Raw genomic sequence first — 15720 nt, 5'->3', positions numbered from 1 at the left:
ATGCTGTCAGAAGAGATCATTGACTTTTTTTTACAATCCAGGCGAATGGGTGTTTGCTAAAGAAATGAATCACAATATTCAACGTGTAAATCAAGACATTTAACAAGAGCAAGATTAAAGAACAGGAATCTCAATAATTATACATAATCAACCGTATTACCAATTTTAAAACTACAATGAATTCAGTCACTTACAATTTAAACTGAACTCTTTAAATCATATTGCCTTCTACAATCATTTTCATATGCTCCTCATTTCAAGGACTGAACAGAGTTTGGAAAATTAACCACTTGTTTTGAGTTGTCCTTTGTTAGCTTTTGGACTCTTGCTGTTATTTCCAGGAAAGATATTTCTTCAAATCTCTTTTAACCATCATATGTTTGCAAACTACCTGGACATCTCCAGCTTTGGTCAGAACTCTTCTGGTTCTAATACTCTTTAATTCTGGAGTTTTGCATCTGAACACTAACACCCAATATCACTGTCCCTTTCACCTTACATGCTTGTTCTCAACTTGGCAATCTCAGAAGTGCATAACTGTCTAACCAAAACAGAAAATTTCAGGTAAACTCTATTTGACTCAGATGTTTTCTGTTCAGTTTGTTATAAAAGCTAAATTGCTTGAATACAGAATCACATTCCATAATTAACTAATGCTGGCTTTTTCACCCTCTACTGTTTATCTGCAAAGCATATTAGTCATTGATGAAGCTATCAAGAGTCATAACCTCGAGTAACTGAGTTTTTAAAGGGACCATCACTCAACACAAAATACAAGTGTTTCCCCTAAAGTTTAGGAACAATCACACCACTGGTCATGACTAAACCATAAATTATGAAGCCAGCAATGATATCTATAAGAGAAGCTAATATTTACCTCTATAGGTTTCCATTTGTAACCATCTGTTACGCACACAAAATGATGTCATAGGGACCATGGCAGGCACCATAGTTCGACCCTAGTATGTTACAAAACCGAATGTTACAGTGCAGAAACTGGGCCTATTTTTGGAGTCTCTGCCGCTTCTCTGATTCAACAATGTTTATGGCAGAGAATTCAATATTCCAAAAAAACACTTAGGAAAATAATAATAATTAAACCTATTTCTATTGTATTTAATCTACATTTATCTCTATTAATTTTTTGCTTATTCTAGAAATCAGCAAAAGATAACTTGACAAATTTGTATACAGTTATCGTCAGATTATGTCAGATCACTTCCAGTGAAGTATCTACACTTAACCTTGCCACTACTTTTCTATTGCTCATCTAATGGAGTGCCCAAATTGAAAAAATATTTAACTATGGCCTAGCTAAGGCCCAACATGACCTTCTTGTTTTTAATGTTCATTTTTGAGTTTAGTGACTTGTACATTATGAATGAAAGTGCCTAAGGCAAAGCCTGAGAGAAGGTAATTGCTAATCTCCAGGGACCATGTCTTCAGGGCTTTGGATTAACCAGCATCATTTTCTCTGTGACCAATTAGAGCAATATTGTCCCTGTTCTTAGCAGACCATTTGATGAGGAGTTCTTCCTCCCATCAAAATCCTGTCGCTTTTGGGCTCATTCAAACACAGGCTTCTCCCTTCTGCTTGAGAAACAACCTGTGATTGGAGGAGCAACTGGGTCAATAAGTGGCTGTGGTGAGTAGGTCACTAGTGTTACTGTCAGCAGGACCAAGCCACATGGATTGCCATCAAGCCTTGATGGTAGCCAAACCTTAAGAATTACCAGTAGACAGATCCATGAATTGCTATGAGTTGGGTCTGGGAGCTGCGGCCTCCTGGCAGGAGTTGGGAGTGTAAAGGACGTTTCAAGGGAGGTGTGAGAAGGAGGAGATTGGGGGGAGTCGTGGGAAGGAGCAGGCTATATGGGGATGCAGGCAAAGAGGAGGCTGTCAGTGCAGGGTGAAGGAGGCTGCAACTGAGATGAATATGAAGGAGAAGTGGTTTTGGGAAAGTGGAGACTACAATGTCAAGAGAAGAAAGAGGCTACAAAGGAGAGAGAATGTTTTTAAATACATCAAGAAAAAGAATATTAAACTAACTGGAAGTCAGGAAAATGTGAAATCACTTGAGGTAAAGTTTTTTTGCAAATGACCATGACATCTTGAGCTTAAAGGTGCATATAACTACTATACACATAAAGGTTCAATAACTACTATACACAGTAGGGAAAATGTAGTGAATGCAACTATAATGAAAATGGGTCCATTGTTAAGTTTAAATCTTGCGATTGAGATTGGGTTACCTTGGGTTCAAATCTTGCCATGGTAGCCAAGGAACTTTATTCCAGATTTATTTCATTAATTGTTTTAAAAAGCTAATTTGTGCAATAGTGACCATAAACTTACTAAATTGTCGTTAAGAACTCATCTGGTTCATTAATGTTCTTTGGAGAAGAAAATCTGTCATTTTTGCTTGGACTAGCCTGTGTATGACTTCCCATTGCAATGTGATCAACTCTTAATTCTCCTCTGAAAAGTCACAACAAACCACTCATTTGTATTGAAGAAGGCAGCTCACCATCAATTTCCCAGGCGTATTTAGGGAAGATAATGAATACCATGGTATTTGTATTTCCATGAATGAAATTTTATTCAAAAGAGGCTTCTTCTGTTGGTTTGTCTTTAAATGTTATTTGATCTTTGTGTGGAAAGAAGGCAAATTGCATGAGTCAGCACTTTAAGGAAGTCAGCTTGCTCATGCAGACCCCATGCACTCACTTAGCTATTTTCCTTTTAATTTTATGTACCCCTTCTGATAAAACTCTGAGAATCAGACTCCCTACAGTGTGGAAACAGGCATTTGGCCCAACAAGCCCACACTGACCCACCGAAAAGTAACCCACCCAGACCCATTCCCCTACCCTATTGCTCTACATTTACCCCTGACTAATGCATCTAACCTACACATCCCTGAACGCAATGGGCAATTTAGTATGGTCAATTCACCTAACCTGCACATCTTTGGACCGTGGGAGGAAACCTGAGCACCCGAAGGAAACCCATGCAGGCACAGGGAAAATATGCAAACATCACACAGACCCGAGGCTAGAATCTTTAAATATCTGTATGTTCAATGTTGGGTGAGGTGGGGTGGGGATGGTGTTTCAAGGTGGTAAATTGCATAAGCCAGTGTTTTAAGTGCAGCTTGCTCATGCATTCACATCTGTGTCTTTCCATGGTGGGCTTCCTTGACCAAGGAGTTGGTAGTTTAAGAATTCGGGCAAACCTGTTCAAATTCCAGTTTGGCAGTTGGTCTCTCGGACCTGATCTTATCCCAACTGAGGTCTGATAGTGCATGTCTGTTTAAGAAGATCACTGAGCTCTATTTGCCTTTGGAAGTAAGGAGCCATACTATAAGAATATAATTATTCCACTACTTTTCACCTTGATGGGAAAATGGAAACTCCATTCGTATAACAATTGGAGTAATCTCACCACCAGAATCTATCTGAACCACTTAGTGATCTCAGTCAGGATCTGCTGCCAGAGTCTATTCAGGTTTAGAAAGGTTGAGGAGCCTTTCAGTGGTGTTTTCAGTTAGACAGCTTCAAGCTACATGCGAACAACAGAACACAGACCTCTATACCCAATCATGGCCTTTGACACAGTCAACATGAGGGCCTTACTACTTTGCTGCCCTGAAAACTTCTTCACGATGATTTTGGCAGTTCCATGACAGCATGTACAGCATATACTCATGCATTCTTGATGGTGGTGAACCTTTTGGACCAGTCCCAGTGCATGCTAGTGCCAGCCCTCTCTTACACGACCTTTTCAGTATTTTTCACTGTAGCTTGGTATATGTGACAACAATAAATCAAATCAAATCCTGCTTACTGCTACCCTCCGTGATGGCAATTCTGCCATTGAATTTCAATAACACATGGGCGGGAAGTGATATGACTCCAGGCAAAGACCAAGATCTCCAAGTCCTTTTCTGTTTGCTTTGTACTAGCTGCTGGTTCAGAGCTGGTCCTGCAGCTTGGACTTCAAATGCGGGCACTAACTTCAACCTTGCTTTTTTTTCATCCTGATCATATGAGTTAAACATTAATTAAATTTATACCTGACCAAATTGCATGAGAGGAATTTTAAGCACCCACTGCTAGGAAAGTGTCTGGGGGGAGTTAAATCAATAAAATAAATGAAACCTGATCCCAATTCACTGTGAACGCATTTAATTTCAGTTTAACCACAAACAATTTAGGACAGTTTGAGTAAACCGCTCTATAATTTTATGTTAGCGAGATTCCACTTCTTAAATTTTGGGAGCGATTAAATTTAAGAGCTTCTCGGGTTCAGTTTTCTTAATTATTTTTTCACTCCTATCTAAAGAAAAGGCCAGTTTCCATAGGTAAGCTTAGATGTATTACATACCAAAACTTGATCTGTCAATGGAACTTTTTTACTTTTAAAATATATACTCAAATACCATGGAACCCATGCAGTGCTCTCCAACCAATAATGAGAAGAACATCTAAAAATATTAATTAAAATTTACAAAGCATAAACACAAGTAAAGCAACTATCGATAGATTCAAATAGATCACAGTACTTCACTTGGGTTATTCCATCTATTCAAAAAAATTTAGAAACAGTTTGATACTCTTTTCAGTGAATTTGAACCAGACTTCGCACTGTATCCTTTTTTTTAGGAACTATAATTTTGGAGATTTGACTTCCAAGCACTAGTGTTAATAGCCATTAATATTTATAGACATGTTTATAGCTGATAACAATGCCAAACAGAAATCAATATCAAAACAAAACAACAGAAGAAAGCACACGTTGTCTTAATTTCCAGCAATACTCCACATCTACCTCAGCCAGGGGATGCTAATTCTGAGAATGCACATGGGGCCAGTTTTTGACGATAAAGCTCAGCTTTGATAGTTTTCCCACTAGGGATAACAACTGAAGTTATTTAATTGAGTGCTTTGGCAGTGCCTCCCAAACCTTTTCCCGGCGCGACCCCATTTTGAGGCTTGGAAACCTCTCACTGAGGGGATCTGTGAGAGGGAGGCCCATTGGTGTGGTGCAAGCTGTTATAGTTTGGTCACAGCTTCATGATAGTTATTGCTGCCTCAGAGCTCACAACCCCAAAATTTCATTTTGAGATTGTAGTTCTTGGGGTCCCAACCCCAACTTTAGGAAGAAACTTGCTGAGATCTTGGCTTTCATATACTGCTCTGTTCTTCCAAATGGAATTTTCGTGCTGGAACAGGATCTTGTTGACTTTTACCTGACAGTGGTGTACAAACTTAGGTGGTCAGAGAGTAATGCTGATTTTAAAAAATACCATTGCCTTTGAGACTTACATGAGATGTAATTGTAAAATGTATTTTAGTTTTACATGTACAGTGTAGATAAATAAAATTGCTGGATAGTTATACTTTCCTTTCTGGATTATTTTCCAGTTTGATCCTTTGCTAAGTTCTACACCATCTGAAACAACTTGCTTTTCTCTTCTGTTGTTTGTTTATTAATTTCCATATTTAGTCACCACTCCATGTGTGAACCTGATCCTACACATCAATCTCTGATAGAGATATGGGCACCAAAATAATCCGAACCCTTACAAATATCACTTCATATTAAACAGTTCAATGCCTCAGTTTTTCCTTAGCTGCATCTGAGATGGAAAACCATCCAGTTCATAAGTTTAGGAGAAAATGAGGACTGGAGAGCAGAGTGGAGAATGTGGTGCTGGAAAAGCGCAACGGGTCAGGCAGCATCCGAGGCGCAGGAGAATTAACATTTTGGGCATGAGCCCTTCATCAGGAATTCTCATTCCTGATGAAGGGCTTATGCCCAAAACATAGATTCTTCTGCTCCTCAGATGCTGCCTGACCTGCTGTGCTTTTGCAGTTCATAAGTTCAGATTCATACAAACCAAATATTTATTACTGAGGAACCTCGTGTTCTACTGCAAGTACGCCATAACAAGGATGCCAATCTCTGAAACATGTTTTATTTATTAAAATAATTTCCATAAATATTGGTTGATATTTGGGTTCAATCATTCTTATGAACTTGTTTTTACACAAACATCAGGTATATTTGACAGAATTTGTTTTGCATTCATGGAATGTGGGCAGTGGTAAGCTACCTTCTTTTATTATTAGAGTTCTTAGGTTGTAGGCGCATCCATAATGATGTTTGAGAGGTAATTCTAGGATTTTGTCCCAATGATAGTGAAAGAATGGTGACAGGGTTTCATATCAATATTGTACATATTTTGGTGTTCCCATGTATGCTGCCTTTGACCTTCCAGACAGTAAAGGTCACTGGTTTGGAAGATGCACCTGGAGCAGCCTCAGTGAGTTACTGCACTGCATCTTGTAGATTGTGCACCCTACTATCACTGTATATTCGTGATGGAGAGAGTAAATGTGGAATATAATGGTTGGGGATACCAGTCAAGTGGATTCCTCATACATCTCTTGTTGATGGCGGACATTGAGAAGTCAGAATGTGAATTAATCACTGCCGAATTCCTAGCCTTTGATCCATGCTTGTAGCCGCAGTATTTATGTGGCTGGTCCGGTTCAGCTTCTTGTCAATGGTAACCTCCAAGGTGTCGATAGCAGGCATTCAGTGATGCTGATGCCAAAGGATGTCAGGAGAAATGTTTAAATTCTCTCGTGTTGGAAATGTTCATTGTGTGGTGCAAATGTTACATGGCACTTACCAGCCCAAGTTTTCCAGGTTTTGGTACGTTTGAGCACAAGTTGGGTCCCCGTCTAAGGGATTACAAATGGTCTGAACATGTGCAATCATAAATGAGCACATCTGCTTCTGCCTGCATGATGGAAGGAAGGTCATTGATGAAGTAGCTGAAGATATTGAGTCTAAGAAACTCCTGCCATGTTCTGGGAGTGAGGTGACTGAATTTCAACAACCACAGCTATCTCCCTATCTGTTAGGTATGACTCCAACTAACGAAGAACCCTGATTCCCATTGACTCAAGTGACAGAGTAAAATTTGGTTAGGTTGGATTTGTCCTACCTTTTTTGTACTCATTTCCATATTGTTGATTAAATGCCAGTGTTTTAGTTACACTGAAACAACTTGGTTAGGTGTGCAGCCAGTTCTGAAGCACAGTCTTTCATGGCTGTTGCCAGAATTTGTTCGGGCCCATAGCTTTTGTAGTATCCAGCTGCTTTTTGATATCATGTAGACTGAATTAAATTGGCTGAAGACTGATATCTGTAATGTTGGAGACCTTGGGAAGAGATACTTGATTCTTCTGGCTTAAGATGGATGCAAATGCATCAACCTCCTCTTTCGCACTGACGTTTTGAGCTCATCCATCATTGAGGATGGGACATTTGTGAAACCTTCTGCTAGTTTTTTTTTAATTGTTCAGCATTCAATACTGCATATGGAAGGATTGCACACCTTAGAACTGATTTGTGGGTTCAATTAGTCTTGTTCAGTGCATGCTACTTCCACTATTTGGTATGCAAGTATCCCTGTGTTGACACCTCATTTAGGCAGGCTATGCTGCATTCTTCATTGAACTAGGGTTTAATCTCCTCCCTTGTTGCAAGTGGTAGCATGGGGGAATAGGCTTGGTTTTATGGTTACGAATTGTGCCTGATGGCTTTAGATGGCCCACAGTGCCTTATGAGTGCCCAGTCTCGAGTTAGGTATGTTCAAAGTCTGACCAATTTAGCATGGTATTGGTACTGCACAATGGAGGAAACACTAGATGTCATGACAGGACTTTGTCTCCACAAGGATTATGGGCAGTTCCAATCAGTATCCTTATGGATGGATATGTCAGTGACAGGTAGACTGGTGAGGATAAAGTCAGGTATTTTTGAATGTATTGTGTGTAATTTGAGCTGATTTTGCATCATTTCTTCTTTGTAAATATCAGATTATCATAGTAGTTTGGGAGCATGAAAATATCAGTAAGGCAAGTGACAATTGTGCAATGTAATTTACTCTGGAAGTTTGTCCCTTCATTCTTCAGGAGAATAAGAGACATAGTTGGTGAACTTGAATAAATGCCTTTTTCTTATTTTGGGTTTTATTTTCTAAAAAATTAAAAGCCTTTTGGAATAAATTAATGTTTTTGTTTTGAGCAGGCAGTTTTATATTAAACAAGAATAGTTTGCTTTTCCAGAGTATTATCTACATGCTATGTAATCTTAATCAGAATTGAATGTCTTAAATAACTTTGCTGAAAATATAGATGTTGAATTGTCTAAACCAGGACCAAAGCTATTGTATGTGCTTACCTCTCACCACCAAGGATTATTGCCATTATTTTAATTTTGAAAATGTAGTGCTTAGGATTTCTCTTTTTGTGATGTGCCATGACATCCGATTAGTAAATTTTAAAAAGGAAACATTTTCTTCAACATTTATTCAGGCAAATATGTAAGATTCTGTTTCCTGTCAATGACATATAGCAGGCTACTCATCTTCATTTCCCATAATATGGAAAAGAATTGAAGCATAAATATTTTGAAAATAAAATGTCAAATTGATTCCAACTGAATTTTATTGAGTGCAGCCCATGGTGATCTAATGATTCCTTCTGCATGATGAATTCTTGATTCCTGTCAAGAAAACACAAAAGAGATAAAAGTTTGTATATTTGAAGGCAGAGGATACGTTCCCTACACCAGAAATGGTGAATCTCAACACTCTCAATACACCTTCTGGGGTATTGAAATGGACCTTATATAGGTGATGTGGCATGACTGTAGGTCAGGTGAAAATTAATGAAAAGTCAGTCTCCTACTAACATTGTGTTAAGTGGTTGAGTTTGATCAAGTCCATTTAACAGGGAACCAAGGACCTGGAGGGATGTCAAGGGGGTATGAGGTGAGTGAAAGCAAAGTTGAGATCACTGTAATGAGCAAAGAGAAGATGGGAGTAGGGAATTGAGTTAAGCAGACACGATGGGACATCTTGTCACAATCATCAGAGGTTGTGGTTGAGCAGTGATGGTGATTGCTTTACTTTATATGAGTTTGGGAGGGCCAGTGTTTTCCAGCAGCTGTACATTCAGATAAGCTATTTGCCTTTTTTATTACAAAATTATCCCAAAGGTTGGTTTTCTTGTATGCAACGCCAATGGTGCTAACTGTCTTGGCAAGTTACTCTTAGTGACGGCACCTCAAATAGATGTTCAGCCTTCATCTACTTGTGTAAAGTAACTAAAGGGTAAAGGATGCCGTCGTTTGCCTTTACACAATCTGGTATGTAGTGCAGTTCAAGTTGGAAATTTCTATACCTAGTCTTTTTTGACACATTTGAGCATATTCAGTAGAAAAATTTAAACAGAGTAGAGCCAGTGGACTTGAGTTCAGTTATCATCATATCTTTCATGCAAGGAAATAATTCAGGAAACCTGAAAATGCATGGGAAAATAATTCAAGTTTATTTTAAAAGACAAACATTTTCCATTAATTTTCTGAGGTAGCGTTTCAGGAAATAGGTTTGGCATTTGTGAACAAAGGTTTAAAAAAAAGTAGATTATTGAGGACAAGCTAGAGCCCTCTTTGTCCAATGAAATAACTTCATAAGCCTTGAGAATATTTTGAGAGTTATGGAACCAAATGCAAAACTACGGTCTGGCAATATGTACTGAATATTCATTATGAATCATAGTTTTCAGGATGGGAGAGTAGTACTATAAGGTTGTTAACACATTATATGGGAAATCCTTCATTTCCATAGGGAAAATGTCTGAACCCAACTAATTATGAAGCAAACTTGAAGGATGCAGTTTGGATCTTGTTTTCCCAAACTATAATGAGCGTTAAGTATGTCTGTAATTATATTTCTTTATGTTGTGAGTTACTGAGACTTTATTTCCAATATATCCCCTGCAAGTTGGAGGCATTTTCAAAGAAAGAGATTTTCAAAGCAGTATTGTGTAAATGATTAGAAATCATCCATCATAGCAGAGACCGTTCTGCTTGCATTTTTATCAGATTTCTTTTTTATTAACTTATTTTTTCTAATCAACCTATTCAGAGATGTTATTACACTCTTTTCAATGAAAGTAATTGGATTTTTGACAAAAATGAACTTGAACTTTTAAGAAGCTTTTCTTGATTAACTTTGCTTTATAAAATGAAAGATTATGAGAGTGAGCTTCAGGTTGTTTTTTTAAATTCTCTCCTCTCCTCCCTTCTGTATATAAACTCTCTTCATAGTCATGGCCTTTTGACCTTGCTGTTTCACATTGCCTCTCTGTCCTTGTTGTCTTAAACACAGACAAAGCTATCTTTGATCCTAGTATTCTTTACCACTTTCGCCTTCTGACCTCATTTCATTCTGCACCCAGTCCTGAAAGAAATGCTCCTCAAGTCATAAGTGTACTTGCCAGACTTCCACTTTGGCCATCTATTCACCATATTTTAGTAATTGTCACTTACTAGTTCCAGATCTGCTCAATCACTCCTTTATCTTTGTTTTGATGCCCTGGTCTTGGATGCAATTCATAATCACTCTCACCCTGGTCATTCCCTCTTACTCCTAAAAATGAAGAGGCCCAAATTTGAACCTATCTTAATACTGGATCAGCCATTTATTTCCAAATCTGAGTGCTCAACTCAAAAAGGCCTTCTTTCCCCTGTTAAAACTGTTCAGTGTTTGAGGATCATTCTGGAATGCAGACTAAATCCGTGCCTTCATTTTTTCATTGCTGCCAATCTCCTTTAAATCTCCTGTCCTCTTCCATTGCACCCTCACACTTTGCCTTCTAAGCAACAAAGATTGTGATCAGCTGTGGTCCTGAACCCACATTAGTACATCTAGGGTTTAATAGGGACCCATCCTTGGCAGCATCTTTTTTCTCAGTCGGATGTGATTTGCTTTAGTGATGGCATCCAAAGACGACACCAAGGTATACATGCATGCTGATGACTCTCCACTGTGGTACATTATCACTTCATGTGACCCCTTCCACTGTCTGTGTTTTAGGTTGTACTTTTCACCGGTGCATCATCGGAAACACCAAGGTCATTGTCTTCACCACCACTTAATTGCTCACACAGAATCTGTTTCCTTCCCAGCTGCTCTCTCTGGCTGGCCTAGACTGTTTGCAGATGTAACATCTAATTTGCTCACCAATTGAGCTTACAATCATAAGATTTCCTCATTTACTAGATATTGTAACCCTCAACTAATATCTTATTAACATAAGATGTAGCTTACTCTAATGCTGTCCTGGTCAGTCTCCGATCTCGACTCTCCATAAACTTGAGCAAATTTAGAAATTTGCAGCTAAATCTCTAATACACAGCACCTGTCACTCTGCATTTCAGATCTTTGTGTAAAGATTGTATCATTTTATTTTTGATTATTGACTGAAATTGGGAAAGGACTTTTTAAAATTGAGCACAGGGGGAAGGAATTATTTTACTTTTGAAAACAGATCACTGGAACTCATTGTGTTTGCTTTGTTGCTTTGCAAGCAATGGGGCGAGATGAGATAAGATTGCACACCACCAGGGTGTGAACACAGTGTGAACTTCAGCCAGCAACAGAAAGCTGATTTGGTTGTGCAGTTGTAATCAGTCGTGGATGCCAAAGGCTGACAACAACTGTCTGATTAGTTTCTTCATCATGTGCCTGAACAATACTGTGACGGAAGCTTTTCCAGATTGAAAAGAAATATTTTTATCTCGCTGCAGGAAGTAACTCTAGCCTGAAAGCGATCAGTTATTCTTACCCACTATTTATGTAAATTGTTGCTTCTAAGCAGTGACCATGAACACTTGATGTATAAATACCCTGCGTATTTGCGAAGAACTGATAAGCAAAAAGCAGGACATTGGAGAACAGACATCTTGAGAAGAAAAAAAACCTCATCTAAGCCTATAGACAAGTGCTATTGACGAGTGATTCTCTTGTATTTTCTTCCATTCGTAACATCACAATTTTTTTTATCTATGTCCCTCTGTGTGTGTGCGTTTGTGTGTGTAGGGGTGTAGCTACAGTAGCTTTAACTAGTAGCGTTATCTGTTGCTGGTTCATTGTTATTTGCTTATGCTTAGAATTTATTTAATTGTAATAAATAGTAGTTCTTGGTAAGTACAGAAACCTGTTTAGTGTTTTCTACTAACCTAAGTCCATCAAACAAGTGAATTGTGGGCTCTTCATACTTTGATTAAATCTTTTACATTTGTGACAACCCTGAGTTTAATGGTTTCTTGTCCGCCAATGTCTCATATTTAAAATTCTGATCTTGTCCCTTGGCTTTTGGAAGTAAGACTTCTTTCTTACGTTTGCAGGTGGATAGCGACACTGTCTGGAATGAAATGCATTCATCTAGTGCTGTCCGCATGGCTGTTGGCTGCGTTGTTGAACTCTCATTCAAGGTGGCCTCAGGGGAGCTCAAGGTGAAACTGACAACATTGTATCTTTTACTCAAATTACGACAGATTATTGAAAATGCACACTATGTTGAGTAAATGCATCACTAACCAAAGACAAAAATATCTTTGTTGATTATAACATGTGATTCACATATTCCATATAAATATTGGAGCTTCCAGCAGGTTATAAAAGCACCAGACCTGTAATTTTTAACGTTTGCTATCGTTGATGGAAAAATCAGTTTCCACTTTCTAAATGTTTTCGATCACTCCCCAACTGAAGGACTGCTTAAAGGAATTGTTCCTTTCATGTGTGTCAGTGTAACAGCACACAAAGTGTGGAAAATGCCCTAAGGTAGTTTCAAACTTTATTTTTGCCTTTCCCATTGTTTGTGGTTGGCAACTGTGCATACCTAGGTATTAACAAAAAATCTCCATGTTGGGGAAAATCTTGCTAATAGTATGTATTTCATAATTTAATAGCTACACCAATACTCTGTGCCAGTGCCACTCCCTCTAATGGCTCATTTTACAAGCTCAGCATAAATATTGTAAAAACCTCCTTAAAATGGGACAGTCATTTCACAGATGTTCAAATTGTGCAATCTTGTGCACCTGCAGAACTCGGACACTGTTGAGTCTGAATCCCATTGGGCTTTTGCAAGATTTTCATTATTTAATTCTAAACAAGAGAAAGCATAATTTGATTATATTATTCATAATCAAATCAATTTTTTTTTCAAGGGGTGAATACCTAAATTGACATTGTTGGGAGAATTAGGAACAACACTCTAACTTTCTTTAATGTAATTTTAAGTGAAGCTCCCCCCTTGGCAATTTAAAATGCAAACATCTCCCTAAATGTAGCTACATTTTTCTGATCGCTTCCAGCTTGGCCTTGCTGTTTAGCAACGTCAATTGCATGTTAGTCAAAGTAGGTCTATTATATATTTTTAGTCAACTATGGTACAAAGTGAGTGAGTTGATTATTGCCCCTTGTAAATTATTTAAGTTATAAAAGTAAGTTCCTGGCTTTGCAACTATAGGTAACACCGTTTAGAGTTACCATCACACACACAGTTGATTGTGGAAAAAACACAGGCAATGCACTAGCTTTAATTTTAAGTTTCTACAGGCAGGAATTTGGCAGTGCTCCCATGTTGGCTTTTGGCTGAGCTGGGTATATCCAAAGGGTACTAAATGGATCTCAAATACAATAGAAGCAAAAGCACTTACTGGGCTAGGAAAGAAAAGAACTGGCTAGGCTTTCCTATCATGATAGCTGTCTAAGTGGTCGTATTAAAAGTGTATGCCTCTTTGGTGAATTAGCCCACCAGTAGTCCTTACAAAAGGCTCAATATCAGAAGTCATAGAGGATGAATTGTTCCCATCACCCGCTGTACTCCTCACCAGCCGAGAGAAACTTCAGCCAATTGCAACAACCAAAATGATGTTTCATCTGATATCAATGAACTTGGTTCAAGCTAGCTATCAACCTTGAGATTTCCTGAGACTAAAAAACTCAATTTCATGTTATTCGACAGAATGATCAAATGGACAATCAGGAAAAATACCTGGTATTCAAGGTGATTCATTACATCCATTTAGAAAGAAAATGTAAATTGTTGAGCTGTAAACTCCTTCCAGCACAGACCATTCTGACTTGGAACTATATCACTACTCCTTCATTGTTGATGTCAAAATTACAGGACTCACTAACAGCAGTGTGAGTGTAGCTATCCTCATTCTGAGTACCCTGGCATCACAGAAGACAGTCTTCAAGCCAATTCAGATCACTCTCATAACATTGAGAGAGCTGAAAACACTGGATACTGCGAAAGTTATGGACCCTAATAAGATTCCAGCAATAGTATTGATAGTTTGTGCTCAAGAATTAGTCATGTCCCTGGCCAAGTTGTTCCAGTATAGCAATAATACTGCAATTACCTGGTAATTTGGAGAATTGCCTGGACACATCCAGCCTGTGAAAAGCAGAACAAATCCAAATCAGCCAACTACTATCCTGTCCATATAACTTTGTCATCCATAGGAGTTGGTGATGGACTTAATGGTATTATCACTAGACAACTAATTTTTTTCCTTCCTTTGTGGGATGTGAGCGATGCTGATTGGACTAGCATTTATTGTCCATTCCTAGTTGTCCTTGAGAAGGCGATGGTGAGCTGCCTTCTTGAACCGTTGCAGTCCATAATGCTGTTAGGGAGAGAATTCTGGTAATGTTCTGGAGTCAAATCCTACTGTGACAGATGATGGAGTTTGAATTCAATAAAAATCTGGAATTAAAAGTCTAATAATCATGTCAATGATCAGGAAATACCATCTGGTTCACTGATATCCATTAGGGAAGGAAACTGCTGTCCCTTTCTGGTCTGACCTACATGTGACTCCAGACCCACAACAATGGTTGACTCTCACCTGCCCTCTGGGCAATTAGCGGTGGGCAATCAATGCTGGTCTAGCCAGCGATGCCACAAAACAATATGATGGAAGGAATTATCGACAGTGCTATCAAGTGGCACTCGCTCATTGATGATTGGTATGGATTCTGGCAGGGCTGATCAGTTCCAACCCACATTACACCCTTGTGTCACGCATGGAGAGATGACTTGAACCTGAGAGGTCAGGTGAAAGTTCATTGTCTCAGTCATCAAGACAGCATTTGACTGTATATGAAATTAAGAAGCCCCAGCAAATTGGAGTCATGAGAATCAGGGAAACCTATTTGGGTAGAATCATGCCCATCAGTAAGGGAGATGATTGCTGTTGTTGGAGGTCAATCATTGCAGTTCAATGACATCACTTCAGGAGTCCTCAGGATAGTGTCCTAACTCCAACCATCTTTAGCTGCCTCATCAATGACCTTCCCTCCATTTTAAGGTATAAGTGAAATGTTAGCTGATGATTGCACAATGTTCAGCACATTTGTGACTCATCAGATACTGAAAAACACTCTATGTCCGTATGTGGCAAAATCTGGACAACATCCATACTCCGATGAAGTTGCAAGTAACATTTATGGCACACTAGTGACAGGCAGTGATTATCACAAACAAGAAAAAGTCTAACCTGAGCCCTGTACAATTTTGCCATTGCTAAATTCACCCACTATCAATATCCTGGGAGTTACCATTGACCAAAAAGTAAACTGGACCAGCCATATAAGGTCCAGCAAGAGCAGGTCACAGGCTGGGATTTCTGCAGCAAGTAACTCCTTTCTGTCACCCCTTCCTTTCTGCCATTTATGAGACAGATGTCAGGAGTGTATTGGAATTCAGACCATTTTGCTTGAATGAGTACAGCTCTCAAGGAGTTCATCGCCAATTAGAACAAAGCTGCCTGCTT

At 38.7% G+C, this 15720-nt stretch overlaps 1 protein-coding gene and 1 long non-coding RNA gene across 15 annotated transcripts in view; one reads left to right on the top strand and one right to left on the bottom strand.

The window, feature by feature from the left end:
• hdac5 (histone deacetylase 5) overlaps positions 1-15720 on the top strand; it is a 361492-nt gene that overhangs the window by 310485 nt on the left and 35287 nt on the right. For all 11 annotated transcript variants that reach the window (XM_072561648.1, XM_072561646.1, XM_072561640.1 and 8 more), the window contains one exon: positions 12274-12381. In XM_072561648.1, coding sequence (XP_072417749.1) covers positions 12274-12381 — 108 coding nt within the window. The remainder of the gene's footprint in view (positions 1-12273; positions 12382-15720) is intronic.
• The window catches only part of LOC140465825 (uncharacterized), a 69985-nt gene continuing 62622 nt past the window's right edge, over positions 8358-15720 (bottom strand). For 3 of the 4 annotated variants that reach the window (XR_011955158.1, XR_011955157.1, XR_011955159.1), the window contains exon 4: positions 8358-8583. This is a non-coding gene — a long non-coding RNA (uncharacterized lncRNA). The remainder of the gene's footprint in view (positions 8584-15720) is intronic. The other variant, XR_011955156.1, reaches the window with a different exon arrangement.

This window comes from Chiloscyllium punctatum, chromosome 42 (assembly GCF_047496795.1).
Source record: "Chiloscyllium punctatum isolate Juve2018m chromosome 42, sChiPun1.3, whole genome shotgun sequence".
Taxonomy (NCBI): Eukaryota; Metazoa; Chordata; class Chondrichthyes; order Orectolobiformes; family Hemiscylliidae; genus Chiloscyllium; species Chiloscyllium punctatum.
The sequence above is the reverse complement of the archived record's forward strand: the minus strand, read 5'-3'. Positions and strand labels throughout refer to the sequence as shown.